At 45.2% G+C, this 17,334-nt stretch overlaps 1 protein-coding gene across 4 annotated transcripts in view; it reads left to right on the top strand.

Moving 5' to 3' along the window:
• Positions 1–17,334, top strand: part of znf385c (zinc finger protein 385C) — a 389,249-nt gene that overhangs the window by 213,413 nt on the left and 158,502 nt on the right. For 3 of the 4 annotated variants that reach the window (XM_078424386.1, XM_078424388.1, XM_078424385.1), the window contains exon 1: positions 9,589–9,811. The exons of the other annotated variant lie outside the window; for it this stretch is intronic. In XM_078424386.1, coding sequence (XP_078280512.1) covers positions 9,802–9,811 — 10 coding nt within the window. In that variant the 5' untranslated portion in view covers positions 9,589–9,801. Of the gene's footprint in view, positions 1–9,588; positions 9,812–17,334 lie in introns of those variants that run through there. 4 annotated transcript variants of the gene reach the window in all.

Genomic DNA, 17,334 nt, shown 5'->3' with positions numbered 1-17,334 from the left:
TGCAAGCACACCCAGGTCTCGTTGTACGTCCCCTTTTCCTAATCTGACACCATTCAGATAATAATCTGCCTTCCTGTTCTTACCACCAAAGTGGATAACCTCACATTTATCCACATTATACTGCATCTGCCATGCATCTGCCCACTCACCCAACCTGTCCAAGTCAACCTGCAGCCTCATAGCATCCTCATCGCAGCTCACACTGCCACCCAGCTTTGTGTCATCCGCAAACTTGGAGATGTCACATTTAATTCCCTCATCTAAATCGTTAATATATATTGTAAATAACATGGGTCCCAGCACCAAGCCTTGCGGCACCCCACTTGTCAATGCCTGCCATTCCGAAAAGGACCTGTTAATTCCTCCTCTTTGCTTCCTGTCTGCCAACCAGCTCTCTATCCATGTCAATACCCTACCCCCAATACCATGTGCTCTAATTATGCACACTAATCTCTTGTGTGGGACCTTGTCAAAGGCTTTTTGAAAGTCCAGATACACCACATCCACTGGCTCTCCCTTATCCATTCTACTTGTTACATCCTCGAAAAATTCCAGAAGATTAGTCAAGCTTGATTTCCCCTTCATAAATCCATGCTGACTTTGACCGATCCCGTCACTGCTTTCCAAATGCGCTGCTATAACATCTTAAATAATCGACTCAAGCATCTTCCCCACTACCGATGTAAGGCTAACTGGTCTATAATTCTCCATTTTCTCTCTCCCTCCTTTCTTAAAAAGCCGAGTTACATTGGCTACCCTCCAGTCCATAGGAACTGATCCAGAGTCGAGAGTACATTGGAAAATGATCACCAATGCATCCACGATTTCTAGGGCCACCTCCTTGAGTACTCTGGGATGCAGACCATCAGGCCCTGGAGATTTATCTGCCTTCAGACCCAACAGTTTACCAAACACCATTTCCTGACTAATGTGGATTCCCTTCAGTTCCTCCCTCCCACTAGATCCTCGGTCCCCTAGTATTGCTGGGAGATTGTTTGTGTCTTCCTTAGTGAAGGCAGAACCAAAGTATTTGTTTAACTGTTCTGCCATTTCTTTGTTTCCCACTATAAATTCACCTGTCTCTGATCGTAAGGGACCTACATTTGTCTTCACTAATCTTTTCCTTTTTAACATACCTAAAGATAAAGATAAATAACTCCAAGCTTATCAGTATATAAAATCAACGGAGTAAATGAAAGTGCATTTCTACTAGAGTTTGAATTATTTAACCATTGTTCTTCATTTTGCTGGAAGAATTATAAAACAGGACAAAATATTTTAATTAAATATGGTTGGGTAAGTAGTGCAGTTAACAATTGCATTTCACTGCTTGGAGAAGTCATTAATATTTTAAACTTGAAAATGTGATGACTGGTCAGAATCTGCTGAATCAAAAGGTAGGTTGGTGCCAAGAAATATACTGCTGGACATTTCAGTGGGCACCATTTATTATGGCTGAGATGCTTTTACATCTGAAGGTTTAATGTTGGGAAGAATTGTAGTCGTCCAACTGTGTCTTTTATTGTTAAAGGAAATTGATCTTTGTCAGGTGTCTCTGAGCCATCCCAGTTATAGTTACTTCTGATTGTTTGCTCTTGAACAACAGGATGACCATGCAGACTTGGACCACTGGTCTAGAGGGGCAAGAAAGGCCTCATTATCTCCAAGCTTCTTCCATAAGCAGAATGTCACCAGAATTTCCTCCAAGCCTGCATTATAGACTTTAGAGACACAGTGTGGAGACAGGCCCTTCGGACAACTGGGTCCATGCCAACCAACGATAACCCCATACACTAGCACTATCCTACACACCCCAGGGTCACTTTACAATTTACAGGAGCTAATTAACTTACAAACCTCTACGTCTTTGGAATGTGGGAGGAAACCGGAGCACCCGGAGAAAACCCACTCAGTCACAGGGAGATTTTAGATTTAGAGATACAGCGCGGAAACAGGCCCTTCGGCCCACCAGGTCCTCGCCGCCCAGCGATCCCCGCACATTAACACTATCCTACACACCCTAGGGACAATTTTTTTTAACACATTTGCCCAGCCAATTAACCTACATACCTGTACGTGGGAGGAAACCGAAGATCTCGGTCACGGGGAGAACGTACAAACTCCGTACAGACGGCGCCCGTAGTCAGGATCGAACCTGAGTCTCCGGCGCTGCATTCACTGTAAGGCAGCAACTCTACCGCTGCGCCACCGTGCCGCCACTATAAAAAAAAAAAGAAAAAAAAAAGAAGGGTCTTGACCCAAAACTTCACATATTCCTTTTCTCCAGACCCGCTGAGTTACTCCAACATTTTGTGTCTCTCTTCAGTGCTATCTGTTCCCAGGATTTATAGTTGAGGCAAAAAAACAAAAGTTCAGATAGACAAAGGAAAGGCTATGGAGTGGTGCCAACATGTAGTGGTGACATCGAATAAATTATTGCCCTCCGAGGGGAGAAACAAATTAACATGTGGAACAAAGTCACATGTACAAGGAGAATGTACAAACTCCGTACAGACAGCACCCGGAGACAGGATTCGTACAGTATTATTGTGTACTAGACATATGGTCAAGATTAGTCCATCTAACTCCTTGAGCAATTTGCACAGTTTATCAGATCAGGGCTTGTATTTGCCTTTGCTCCTCATCCCCTGACACTCAAACCTATCAAAATATTTTCTCCATCTGGAAATTTTCAAATTAACCGAATGTCCAAAGGTTATTGTGAGAGTCTCCAACATTCCATTATTCTGCTGCAAAGAAAAAGTTTTTCTAATTTCACACCAGAATGATCAAGCTTTAGTTCGGAGGTTATGCAAGACTTGGAATTTAAAATGAATTTTAAAATCGTACTGCAGACATTATATCAAAGGTTCTTACCTTGTTTAGTGATAATGCATTTCACAATACCTTGCTTTGGGTCGATCATATGATAACTTTGATGCATTTGCCACAATGCAGTTTTGCTTAAGTCTCAGCAAGAATGAAGTGACCATCAAGAGCTGAATTCCAGCTTTTGGCATTATTCACTGGAAGTTGCTTGGTGCAGTGTTTTGAAGTCATGGAAGAATTCTATCACTTAACAAACAAAGTATTTTTTGTGGAATTGTGTGCGCTCTAACCCATTTTAATTTTGTACGGCTGCGATAATTTGACATTAACACATCCTGAAATTCGTCCCCTCTTGCTTCAAGTTCCGGTTGCCCCTTCACGGTGGGGATGAGGAGGCTTTGGAGAGGGTGCGGAAGAGGTTTGCCAGACCGCTGCCTGGATTCGAAGATATTATCTATTAGGAGAGGTTGGACAAATCTGGTGCGTCTGAGGGTAGAAATCCATGAAATGATAAAAAAGCGTAGATAGGGAAGATGATCAGGACTTTGCCCCCAGGGTCAAAACCGAGAGGACATAGCTATAAGGTGAGAGGGGCAAACTTTAAAGGAGATGTGCGGGGTGAGTTTTTAATGCAGATAATGGTGGGTGCGTGGAATGCGCTGCCAGAGGTGGTGGTCGAGGCGGATATGACAGTGGCATTTAAGGGCACATGGATATGGTGGGATGTGGATCACGTGTGGGCAGAGGAGATTATAGAAACATAGAAACATAGAAACATAGAAAATAGGTGCAGGAGTAGGCTATTCGGCCCTTCGAGCCTGCACCGCCATTCAATATGATCGTGGCTGATCATCCAACTCAGTATCCCGTACCTGCCTTCTCTCCATACCCCCTGATCCCTTTAGCCACAAGGGCCACATCTAACTCCCTCTTAAATATAGCCAATGAACTGGCCTCAACTACCTCTTCACCACTCTCTGTGTGGAAAAAAAAACTTTCTCATCTCGGTCCTAAAAGACTTCCCCCTTATCCTTAAACTGTGACTCCTTGTTCTGGACTTCCCCCACATCGGGAACAATCTTCCTGCATCTAGCCTGTCCAACCCCTTAAGAATTTTGTAAGTTTCTATAAGATCCCCCCTCAATCTTCTAAATTCCAGCGAGTACAAGCCGAGTCTATCCAGTCTTTCTTCATATGAAAGCCCTGCCATCCCAGGAATCAATCTGGTGAACCTTCTCTGTACTCCCTCTATGGCAAGAATGTCTTTCCTCAGATTAGGAGACCAAAACTGTACGCAATACTCAGTATGTCTTGGATCATGTTCGGCATGGACATGGTTGGCCAAAGAGCCCGTTCTTGTGCTGCACTGTACTGCTCCAAGAAAATGTGCATTGCAGCAAATCCACACGTGCTGGAAATCTGAAACAACAACAAAGATTGCTGGCAAAACTCAGCGGCTCATCTGTGGAAAGAGAAACAGTTGACGTTCCTACTCGAGTCCAGAACTTTTCATTGGATCATGAGTTGAATTTTCCCAGCATTTTCTATTTTTATAATTTATTGCTGCTAAATGGAGTTTGTACATGCTGCATGTCTTTGGGATGTGGGAGGAAACCGGGAATTCTTGTCAAAGTCAACACCAGCTGGGAAAGGTCCATTTAACGTGTAATAATGTGCTCATTTCATTCCCACCATTGGTAACTTGGTATAGCAATCTGAAAATTCTGACCACCAGGTTCAAAAATAGCTTCTTCCCAATAACCACCAGGCTCTTGAACTATGAACTTTTATGGATTTCCTTTGGTATAGTTTCTTTTTGCACTAGTATATTGTGGTTATTGAATTATTAATTTTTAATGTGTATTATCTTTTATCTATGTGTAATAATAGACACAAACAGCTGGAGTAACTCAGCGGGTCAGGCAGCATCTCTGGAGTAAAGGAATAGGTGATGTTTAGGGTCACCTATTCAGACTGAAGAAGAGTCTCGACCCAAAATGAATGAATGAGTGAATGAATAAGTTTATTGGCCAAGTATGTGCATATACAAGGAATGTGCCTTGGTGCTCCGCTCACAAATGACAACACAAACATACAGGTAACATTTAAGAATAAAGCATAACCACATCAAAACAATAAGGATACAACATCACGGTCTAAACATGTGGGTGAAAATAAACCAGAGCAAAAAAGAGACTGCAGGCTTTGGTTATTGAGAAGAACTACGACTCGTGGGAAAAAGCTGTTTTTATGTCTGGCTGTGGCTGCTTTGACAGTCCGGAGTCGCCTTCCAGAGGGAAGTGCTTCAAAGAGTTTGTGGCCAGGGTGAGAGGGGTCAGAGATGATCTTGCCCGCTCGCTTCCTGGCCCTTGGAGTGTACAGTTTGTCAATGGGGGGGGAAGTTTGCAGCCAACAACCTTCTCAGCTGATTGAATGGTCCATTGCAGCCTCCGGATGTCGTGGTTGGTGGCTGAGCCAAACCAGACCATGATGGTCCTTCATCAACCATTCTTTTTCTCCAGAGATGCTGCCTCCTTCATCAACCATTCCTTTTCTCCTGAGATGTTGCCTGACCCACTGAGTTACTCCATCTTTTTGTGTCCCTCTTCGGTGTAAACCAGCATCTGCAGTTCCGTCCTACTCATATTATTTATGTGTACTGTATTCACAGACCTGTTATGCTGCAGCAAGTAAGAATTTCATTGTTTCTTTGTCGGTACATATACCAATTAAGCACGTATAGGAAAAAACTGTTTTAAATCGAAGATAGACAACAAATGATGGAGTAACTCATCGGGACAGGCAGCATGTCTGGAGAACAGGAATGGGTGACGTTTCGGGTCGAGACCCTTCTTCAGACTTGTAACAATTAAACACTCTTGACTCCAGTCTTTCTAATAAAATGGTGCAATTTATGACAAAGAAGAACAGGCATGGTTATGAATGAATGAATGAATTCTTCTCAGGCAATCCAGGCAGAAAGGGGCTTCCCATGTTGCTGTCTCGCTTCCCAAAAATCCCCCCTCTCCCGGACCCTCCTGTTCTTGCTATCCCGCCCCTTACTGGGTACAGTGTTGAGTCAGCCACCACCAACCTTGGTACCCTCCCTACCAGGGTACTGTGGCACAGTCCTGCAATACAGAGATGCTACCTGTTCTGCACGATATAGAAACTTATAAAACTATTACGGGATTGGACAGGCTAGATGCAGGAAAAATGTTCCCGATGTTGGGGGGAGTCCAGATCCAGGGGTCACAGTTTAAGAATAAAGGGGTAGGGCCATTTAGGACTGAGATGAGGAAAAACTTTTTCACCCAGAGAGTTGTGAATCTGTGGAATTCTCTGCCAATGAAGGCAGTGGTGGCCAATTCACTGGATGTATTCAGGAGAGAATTGGATATGGCTCTTACAGCTAACAAAATCGAGCGATATGGGGAAAAAGAAGGAACGGGGTACTGATTTTAGATGATCAGCCATGATCATATTGAATGGCGGCTCGAAGGGCCGAATGGCCTACTCCTGCACCTGTTTTCGACGTTTCTATATTGTCTAGCTTTCCACTGTGTGTATGAACATTGTGAGCAGACAGGATTTTCAAACCAACGGCCCTCGTTCCTCTTCCACTCACATCAGTCTCCCTAGATAAGTAGGGAAGGAACTGCAGATGCTGGTTTAAAACGAAGATAGACACAAAATGCTGGGGTAACTGAATGATGAAGTCTGACTGAAGTCTGAAGAAGGGTCTCGACCCGAAACATCACCCATTCCTTCTCTCCAGAGATGCTGCCTGTCCCGCTGAGTTACTCCAGCATTTTGTGTTTATCTCCCCTAGACCTTCTCGCTCTGACCTTCTCGCTGTGCCCTCTAGTGATGCCCTCTAGTGATGATGGTCACGCTGCAACAATGCACAAAGTGCAAGCAATTAGTGACTAAATCAAAGTGAGCAGCGGAGTGTTGTCAGTGAGTTCTGTGCCTTTTCTCACCTCTAATTTCCCTCTCCCCTGACTCTCGGTCTGAAGAAGGGTCTCGACCCGAAACGTCACTCATTCCTTCTCTCCAGAGATGCTGCCTGACCCGCTGAGTAACTCCAGCTTTTTGTGATACCTGCGATTTGTACCAGCATCTGCAGTTATTTTCCTACACAGACTGATTTAGCACACTCGTGTAACTCACTGTCTTCCCTGTACCTTCCTGTAGAAGTCTCCTTTAGTATCATTGGGAGAGAGGTTGCTGCAGTCTCCCTTTCCCAAGCTGTGTAAATGTACTACTTACTACCTTCTTGGTAGATGTACTACCTTACTACCTCCTCATCTCCACCAAGTCAATCTCCTCCACCACACACTCTACACTGACAAACTGCATTACTGAAATAAAATCTTGGCTTCAATCAAACTTCCTCAAACTCAATTGCAACAAATCTGAAATCATCATCATTGGTCCAAAAATGCTCACCAAATCCACCCAAAACTTCATCCTCAACATTGATGGTCTCCCAGTATCCACCTCACCTCACATCCGGAATCTTGGAATCATCCTTGATCAAACCCTCTCCTTCGACAAACACATCAAACACATCACAAAGACAGCCTTCTTCCACCTCAAAAACATTGCCCGTCTCCGTCCATCCCTCTCCTCCACAGCTGCAGAAACCCTCATCCACGCCTTCATCACCTCCCGTCTGGACTACTGCAACAGCCTCCTCTATGGCGCACCCTCAAAAATCATCAATAAACTTCAATACATTCAAAACTCCGCTGCCCGTCTACTCACACACACCTCGATCCGTGACCATATCACCCCCGTCCTTTATAAACTCCACTGGCTCCCCATCCCCCAGAGAATCCAGTACAAAATCCTCCTCATAACCTACAAAGCCCTCCATAACCTGGCCCCATCCTACCTGACCGACCTCCTCCACAGGCACACTCCCACCTGCACCCTCCGCTCTGCCGCTGCCAATCTCCTATCCCCCCACATCCGGACTAAACTCAGATCCTGGGGGGACAGGGCTTTCTCCATCGCTGCTCCCACCCTATGGAACTCATTACCCCAAACCGTTAGAGACTCCCCCACACTCACCACATTCAAAACATCGCTGAAGTCTCACCTGTTCAGTACTGCCTTCAACCACTGAAGGTCACCTCACCTACTGTCTCCTTTCTCTGTTCATTTATTTATTTACTTATTTATCTATTTATTAATTTCCCTATGTTCTCAAAATCTCTGTAAAGCGTCTTTGAGTATATGAAAAGCGCTATATAAATAAAATGTATTATTATTATTATTATTATTAAATTGGCTTTGTTTTCCTGAGCATCAACGTGACCTGAAGGGGGTTAAAAAGAGTTTAAATCGAAGGTAGACACAAAATGCTGGAGTAACTCAGCAGGTCAGGCAGCATCTCTGGAGAGAAGGAATGGGGGAGTCATCGAGCCACCTCATTAAACTTGGCATCGCGGTGTAGCTATCCAGAGGCACAGAGAACTTGTGTTATGCCCGGTACTCGCCTCGAATGGAAGCTTCAAGGGGATGCAGACCTATGTCTGTGGCGCCTCTGCTGTTGGTGTTGGGCTCTGTTATTAAAATAACACCTGTACAGCAAAGACTAAATGAGAAAAAAAATATATATATACACACTGAACTTTGTTTTCTCGCGTTTATTACATTGTTTACAGAGTGCAGTGTTGACATCTTCTGTTGTGCTGCTGCGAGTAAGAATTTCATTGTTCTATCTGGGACATAAATGACAATAAAACGCACTTGTAGAAGGGTCTCGACCTGGAGCTTCTCACCAGAGATGCTGCCTGTCCCGCTGAGTTACTCCAGCATTCCGTGTCTATTTTCGGTGTAAACTAGCATCTGCAGTTCCTTCTTGCTCTCTTGAAAATTAGAGGGGCAACAGGGCGAGATAATCGAGCTTCTGGTTAAAAAACAAAATAATAATAATAATAATAATAATTGCAACGTGAAGGAAACTTCACAGGTTAAAATGCAACATCTATCACAGTGAGGCAGTGAATGTGTTGGTTTACACCTAGGCATTAAAAACAGCAAGGCAGTCCCACATCCAGGGCTGGCAAGCCAGCTAGTGTGTGTGTGTGTACACTGAGCGTTGCACAGAGAAGCCCTTTCATTTCGGGAGGAATGTTCCGATTCTTGTGCTAAAAGAAAAATAAATTGTGCAGCTCTCGCTCGTCTCGTCGGGCAATGTCTTGCCGCCCTGCCGAGCGTGTACAGCGGCTGCAAGGAGGCAGCGACGGTGAATAAATAACTCCATTTAAGTTCCCTGTGTTTTGGCGGTGCTGCCTTGCATGTTAATGCAGACAGGGCAGGGAGAGAGGGAGGGGGAGAGAGAGAGAGAGAGGGAGAGAGAGGGAGAGAGAGAGAGAGAGGGAGAGAGAGAGAGAGAGAGAGAGAGGGATTCTCGAGGATGTGATTGATGCAGTCGAACTACATTCGTGCTGGAGCATTGGATTCTGTGCGTTTGGGTGGCTCTGCGGTTTACCCCTGAGCCAGTGGTGGGGACAGAGTTGCGAGCCTGTGTTAGTCACCACCCACCCCACCGAGGCAGAGATTTGAACTTCGCTCACTCGCCTTCCCTCCTCCTCTGATTCTCATGCTGATACCCCCACCCCCCCTCTCTCTCTCTCCCCCTCCTCTTTTGTGTGCGGGACCTTTGGTGTGGGTGGGGGTGGTGGGAGGGTGGGAAGCAAAGGCCAGAAGGCTATTGATTCCCATCTTTCCACCCAACCCCTGTGATCAGGGTTAAATGAAACCAGTAACAGCAGAAGACACCCAGCAGCTGCCCCGAAGGCACAGGGGAGCCGAGTTTTAAGGTGTAACTGTAGCGTTCGGACTGAAGTTGCCTGGGAGATATATATTGCGCTCAAGGAGGTCTTTGTTTTGGCTGACTTCCCAACAGTTGAACTCCCTCACAGCTGCCCCCCTCCAACAACTTCATCTTGTGCGAGAATGTTACTTGGTGAGTAATTTTTTTTATTTTTAAAAAAGAAGGAAAGGGGAACTTTAAAGACAAGGGGATGGTGGAATTTATGTGTCAACTGACAGAGCAAAGCATTGCCCAGCTCCCGAGTGAGTGCACAGATATATTAGCAGCAGGACGGAAAAGTCGAGAATCCCCTTGTTCCAAGTGCCGGGCAAGGCTGAGACAGGATTTAATCTCCGTTTATTCGCGACCATACAGTGTTTTATTTTTGCACAATGTCTCCGGAACATTATTTTATGGCACCTCTTATCAGAATTGCCCAGAATTGCCCAAACACAGAATTGCACACACACACACAAAAAACAATTAACAGGAGGCTACAAGAGACGAGCAGTTGCTGTGAAGATTTTTACTGCGACAGGCTAGCCTGATAACGGAGCAGGCGATTTTGTTGTTCTTGGTTAACAATGTTTGATAAACACCTTTTTAAAAACAGATATTCAACCACCTCTGAATTCTGCGGCGCTCTGTAAACGACTGGCTCGGGTGGCTGGCCTGTTTATGTTCCAAGATGAAAGTCTGATGTGAAAATAAGATGTGCAGCCCCGAGAAATCTCAGAATGGGCACCGTGACCTGATGCATTGAAGTCTGTCTGCTGGGCTTCAAACCAGCGTGTTGTCTCTTGTCCTCCACAAACCAGCATGTTGTCCTCTTGTCCTCCACAATCAAACTCATTTAACCGGAGGTGAACTTAACATAGTTCTTTAAATTTTGTATTATGCAAGTTATGCCCGAATACAAAAAAAACCCAGATACAGTCCTTTAACTCGTAAAGGGCACGACATGGATCAAAGTCAGCTTATCTGTAAATGCACGTTGGCGCAAAAAATACTTATTTTCAGTAGACAATAAGTCATGTCTAAAACATGCAATTAAAACTACGTGATGGTTGATTTTTATGAACAAAAATATATGAAATCAATCTGGCAGTGAGTGTCTCGTTTTCACCATTAAGTAACCTTTGATTAACATCCAAGCAGGATGTTGGGTCCCTGATGGTAATCTCGAGTCGTGTTGCTCCAAGGCAACTAGCAGTGCCTTTTATTCAGCAAGGTAGAATTACCTGAGTGTGACAGAAATGCGTTTTCAGATGTACTCACCATTGCTTGAAAATATTCCATCTGACTTCTTTCCAAGTCAGCGAGACGGCATGAGGATTAGCCTCAATCAGGGAACCCCCACCCCCACACACTCCTCCTCCTAATGCCCCCCCCCCCCCCCCCCCCCCCCACACACACACTCTTCCTCCTAATGCCGTGGTAGGTGCAGTGCCCCAGAACGCACACCTCCAGATTCAGGGACAGTTTCTTCCCGGCTGCTATCAGGCAACTGAATCATCCTACCACAGCCAGAGAGCGGTCATAAGCGATAGGAGCAGAATTAGGCCATTCAGCCCCAACACGTCCATTCAATCACGGCTGGTCTATCTCTCCGTCCTAACCCCATTCTCCTGCCTTCTTCCCATAACCTCTGACACTCGTCCTGAACAGTCCTGAACTACTCTCGACCTCATTGGCAACCCTCGGACTATCCTTGATTGGGCTTTGCTGGCTCTACCTTGCACTAAACGTTATTCCCTTCTCATGTTTCTATACACTGCAAATGGCTCGATTGGAATCATGTATTGTCTTTCCGCTGACTGGATAGCAGGCAACAAAGCTTTTCACTGTACCTCGGTACACGTGACAATAAACTAAACTGAATAAAAAACTGAACAAAACTCAGTTGCAGCCAGGACATTGATAAAGTGGCTTACTCTTGCTCGATGTATTCCTGCTGCTTTCATCATAGAAACATAGAAAATAGGTGCAGGAGTAGGCCATTCGGCCCTTCGAGCCTGCACCGCCATTCAATATGATCATGGCTGATCATCCAACTCAGTATCCCGTACCTGCCTTCTCTCCATACCCCCTGATCCCTTTAGCCACAAGGGCCACATCTAACTCCCTCTTAAATATAGCCAATGAACTGGCCTCAACTACCTTCTGTGGCAGAGAATTCCACAGATTCACCACTCTCTGTGTGAAAATAAACTTTCTCATCTCGGTCCTTATCCTTAAACTGTGACCCCTTGTTCTGGACTTCCCCAACATCGGGAACAATCTTCCTGCATCTAGCCTGTCCAACCCCTTAAGAATCTTGTAAGTTTCTACAATATGCTCTGCACTTGAAGATTGATTCTCTCAATGTAGGGGTGATGCTCGAGGAGAATCTTTGCCAAAGATCATTGCAAAATGCAATCTGTCTCTCCCTCCAGAAACCAGAAATGAATCTGATTTTTGTTTAGTGGGTAAACTGGCATAAGGAGCTGACAGTTGAATCTTGTATTCAGCATTGTTGCCAATAATATGTCCTCCTGACCTATTCGACACTTAAAGCAGAGTTTTCTGTAAATTCGCTTTGTACTAAATCTTCTAAATTCCAGCGAGTACAAGCCGAGTCTATCCAGTCTTTCTTCATATGAAAGTCCTGCCATCCCAGGAATCAATCTGGTGAACCTTCTCTGTACTCCCTCTATGGCAAGAATGTCTTTCCTCAGATTAGGAGACCAAAACTGTACGCAATCATGGAGCCTTGTGTTTTGTTACCCTGGTTACTCTGCTGCCACTCACTCGTGCCATGGTTTGCCTGGTCAGCCCATCCTCTCCACTGCTAATTGTAAAGAACACAACCTCTTAATCACCCAACTATGCGCTTGTCTCAGTCTCCCACCCTCAACTCGCGTTCAAAGTAAAACATTAACACTTTCTTTTTAATGCTGCTTTGACATTTGTTTCTCTCGTGCATCCCTTGTAGTTTATAGTTCTGCAAATTAATTCATTCAGAAATCAGGGATGCAAAGGGACGAATTTGTAAGGCGAAAAGGTAGTATGAAAGGCAAATGCTGTGCTGGCATTTATTTCGAAAGGACTAGACTATAGAAACAGGGATGTAATGCTGAGGGTTTTATAAGGCACTGGTCAGGCTGCATTTGTGAGCATTTTGGGCCCCATATGTGAGGAAGGGTGTGATGGTATTGGAAGGAATGCAGAGGAGGTTTGCAAGAATGATCCCAGAAATGATTGGGTTAACGTACGATGAGCCTTTGACGGCATTGGGCCTGTACTCGCTGGAGTTTCGAAGGATGAGGGAGGACCTCATTGAAACCTACCGAATAGTGAAAGGCCTGGATAGAGTGGATGTGGAGAGGATGTTTCCACCAGTGGGAGAGCCTAGGACCAGAGGCCATAGCCTCAGAATAAAAGGACCTACCTTTAGAAAGGAGGTGAGGAGGAATTTCTTTAGTCAGAGGGTGGTGAATCTGTGGAATTCTTTGCAACAGAAGGTTGTAGAGAAGATGTCAATGGACATGGTGGAGATTGACAGATCCTTGATTAGATCAGATGTCAGAGGTTATAGAGAGAAGGCAGGAGAATGGGGTTGAGAGGGATATATAGATCAGCTATGATTGAATGGTGGAGTGGCTGGATGGGCCAAATAGCCTAATTCTACTCCTATAACTTGTGAACAATCATTCATTCGTCAGGCTTATCGCTGAGATGGAGACACAAGAGGCTGCAGATGCTGGAATCTTGAGCCAATAGCAGTGCTGGAGTAACTCAGCTGGTTTTCCTGAGTTGGTTGGTTTTGCTCAGCAGGTAGTCCTGAGATGATTGTTTTTTCATATGGGGAGGGATTAAGCAGTCTAAGCCTGCGCTCTCTTGAGTTTAGAAGAATGAAAGATGATCTAATTGAAAAAATATCTTTAAAATGGTAATGAGCTTGATAGGGTAGGTCATGCTCCTCCCCCTGACCAGGATGTCTGGAAACAGGGTCACAGACTCAGAATAAGGGGTTGCAAATTTCTTCTCCAGAGGGTAATAAATCTTTTAAATTCTGTGCTCAAAGGGGACAGAGGAGCAATTGCTGCACATGTTCCAGAAGTAGTCGTTGCTTGGATATTAAAGTACATGAAGTTAGTTCACGTTGAGGTAAAAGGTCACCCTCGGCCTTATTGAATGGTGGAGTAGGGAGAGGAACTGGATGGCCTGGGCCTGCTCCTATTACTTATGTTCCTAACCTCCATTGGACTGCTGTTGCCAGATGCCGCATTGCTGGAGATGCTGTCTTTTATTTGAGTGCAGTGGGCGGCACGGTGGCGCAGCGGTAGAGTTGCTGCCTTACAGCGCCAGAGACCCGGGTTCGACCCTGACTCCAGGTGTTGCCTGTACGGAGTTTGTACGTTCTCCCTGTGATCGTGTGGGTTTTCTCCGGGTGCTCCGGTTTCCTCTCACAATCCAAAGACGTGCAGGTTTGTAGGCTGATTGGCTTCTGTAAATTGTCCCCAGTGTGTGTAGGATAGTGTTGGTGTGTATTCACAAAATGCTGGAGTAACTCAGCAGGTCAGGCAGCATCTCGGGAGAGAAGGAATGGGTGACGTTTCGGGTCGAGACCCTTCTTCAGACTGAAGAAGGGTCTCGACCTGAAACGTCACCCATTCCTTCTCTCCCGAGATGCTGCCTGACCTGCTGAGTTTCTCCAGCATTTTGTGAATAAATACCTTCGATTTGTACCAGCATCTGCAGTTATTTTCTTATACTAAGTGTTGGTGTGTGGGGTGTTTGCCCGTCGGCATGGACTCGGTGGGACTGTTTCCGCGCAGTATCTCTAAACTAAACTAAACAGTGAGTTCCAAACGCTGCTCCTGGCTAGAGGCAGGTGGATTCTCTCTGCCTGCCACATGTTCTGTCACCAGGGGCCTTCAGATGTGATGCTCTGCAGAAGGAACAGCAACTCATCCTCTGTCAACAAGGTCCCCAGACTGGCAGCTGGTTTGGCACACGTCCTGTCCCAGGGAGCCAGCTGATCAATTGTACCAATGGGTGTGGTGATGCCCGGAGTGATGCAGGGGAACCTAGTGGAAGGCGTCGAGTAGCCAAGGAGCAGTGGCCTAAGATGCCCGTGGCAGGTTTGGCTGCCGCCACAGGGCATGCTGGTGGAGATGTTTATGGAGATTTCTACAGATGTATTGCACATTGTATTAAATCAAGACACATGTGTTGATCACGTGGACAGATTTGAGCAGTGAATTCTTCCACAGTCAACTCAAGAGCTGCAAGTTAACTGTACTTGTACTCGCTGGAATTTAGAAGACTGAGGGGGGATCTTATAGAAACATATAAAATTCTTAAGGGGTTGGAGAGGCTAGATGCGGGAAGATTGTTCCCGATGTTGGGGGAGTCCAGAACTAGGGGTCACAGCTTAAGGATAAGGGGGAAGTCTTTTAGGACCGAGATGAGAAAACATTTCTTCACACAGAGAGTGGTGAGTCTGTGGAATTCTCTGCCACAGAAGGTAGTTGAGGCCAGTTCATTGGCTATATTTAAGAGGAAGTTAGATGTGGCCCTTTTTGCTAGAGGGATCAGGGGGTATGGAGAGAAGGCAGGTACAGGCTACTGAGCTGAATGATCAGCCATGATCATATTGAATGGCGGTGCAGGCTCGAAGGGCCGAATGGCCTACTCCTGCACCTATTTTCTATGTTTCTATGTTTCTATGTTAACAGGACCAATCTCAACTCTTCCTTGCAGAACCTACAGTCAACATAGATTGTTCTGAAACGTTTAAAAAGCAATTAGACAGGTGCATGGATAGGACAGATTTAGAGGGTTATGGACCAAATGCAGGCAAGTGGGACTGGTGCAGATGGGACATGTTGGTCAGTGTGGGCAAATTGGGCTGAAGGGTCTGTTTCCACACTATCACTCTGTGACTCGCTATGATATAATCAGGGCATGCAGGGCATGGATCCCAGATTTGCAGGTGAATGTAGGCTATTCCTTCCGGCGATTATTGCCATTGTCATCTGCTCCAACAGTGAGCACTTCTGCCACAGTAATTCCAACTCAAGTCCACTTTTACGTGGACCAAATGATCAGGAACCAATGTTCACAATGTTTCTCCAGCGATGTTGCCTGACCCGTTGAGTTACTTCAGCTTTTTGCGTCTGTCTACGCAGGAATAGGCCTGGCGAGGCTGAACACTGGGATTCTCAAGAGTTAAGAGTCAAGAGTATTTTGTTGTCAAATGTCCCGAAACGGAACAATAAAATTCTTACTTGCAGCAGCACAACGGACCTCTAATGAAATCCCTACTGGCAGCTGCCCTCTTGCATATGCGCCAGTGTGTACTTACTGGAGAAGAGACTATCCTTCTCTCTGTTGCAAAATTTAAAATCCAGTTTGCAGCGTAATGACTCACTTAACAACCTCAATGCACTGCAAACTTGGATTGTTTTTTTCTGGAGTGTTGGAGGTCGACGGGAGATCTGATAGAAGATTATAAAAGTATGAGAGGCATAGATGGGGTAGACAGTCAGAATCTTTTCTTCCCCAGAGTGGAAATGTCAAGGAAAGCATAACCCAGTAAAGTTTAAAGAAGTTGTGAGGGACAAGGTTTTTTTTTGCACAGGAAGAGGTGGGTGCCTGGTACACACTGCTGATACGGTTGATATGATAATGGCATTAAAGAGGCTTTTAGATAGGTGCATGCGGGGAATGAAGGGGTGTGGACCACGTGCAGGCAGGGAAGATTAATTTAACTTGGCTCATGTTCGACACGAATATTATGAGCCAAAGGACTGCTTTTCTCTGCCGTACTGCTTTATGTTCTATGTAATGCCTTATTTTTCCATAGACATACAACGTGGAAACAGGCCCTTTGGCCTAACTTGCCCACTCTAACCAACATGTCCCATCTGCATAGTCCCACCTGCCTGCGTTTGGCCCATATCCCTGTAGACCTGTCTTATCCATGTATTTGTCCAAATGTGCCTCAAACATTGCAATAGCACCTGCCTCACCTACCTCCTCCAGCAGCTCATTCCATGCACCCACCACCTTCTGTGTAAAAAAAAGCTGCCTCTCACGTTCCTATTAAATCTTTCCTCTCTCACCTCAAACCTTTATCTTCTGGTTCTTGATTCCCCTGAAACGCAAAGACTCTGTGTGTTTAACCGACCTATTCCTCTCATGATTTTATATACCTCTACAAGACCACCCCTCATTCTCCTGCGCTCCAAGGAATAGAGTCCTAGCCTGCTCAACCTCTCCCTATAGTTCAGGCTCTCGAGTCCTGGCAACATCTTCGTAAAACTTCTCTGCATCCTCTCCAGCTTGACAACATCGTTCCTGCAATATGATCTTTTGTGAACCCATAAAGCTCTTTTCTTTCCGGAGTGAATACCCAAGGTCAATGTCCGAGATGGAATTGATCTTTTAGTATGAATGGATGTATTTAAGTTTTCAGATATCCACATGGTATTTGTTTACGAGAGATCAATTGAACGCAGCAAAAATCGAAAGGAAAGTTCACCGCAAATGTTAACCTTGGTGGTACAAGCAATTCCAAGGGGTATCTTGTTCTTATTTTATTCCGAGAGCACAGTGGAAAGAAAATAAGTTGGGGAACCAGTTGAGAAGAAGGAAATTAACCCAACTGATCAATTCAAATTTTCTCA

The sequence above is a fragment of the Rhinoraja longicauda genome, chromosome 29 (assembly GCF_053455715.1).
Source record: "Rhinoraja longicauda isolate Sanriku21f chromosome 29, sRhiLon1.1, whole genome shotgun sequence".
Taxonomy (NCBI): domain Eukaryota; kingdom Metazoa; phylum Chordata; class Chondrichthyes; order Rajiformes; family Arhynchobatidae; genus Rhinoraja; species Rhinoraja longicauda.
This window is presented reverse-complemented; position numbering and strand designations above follow the sequence as displayed.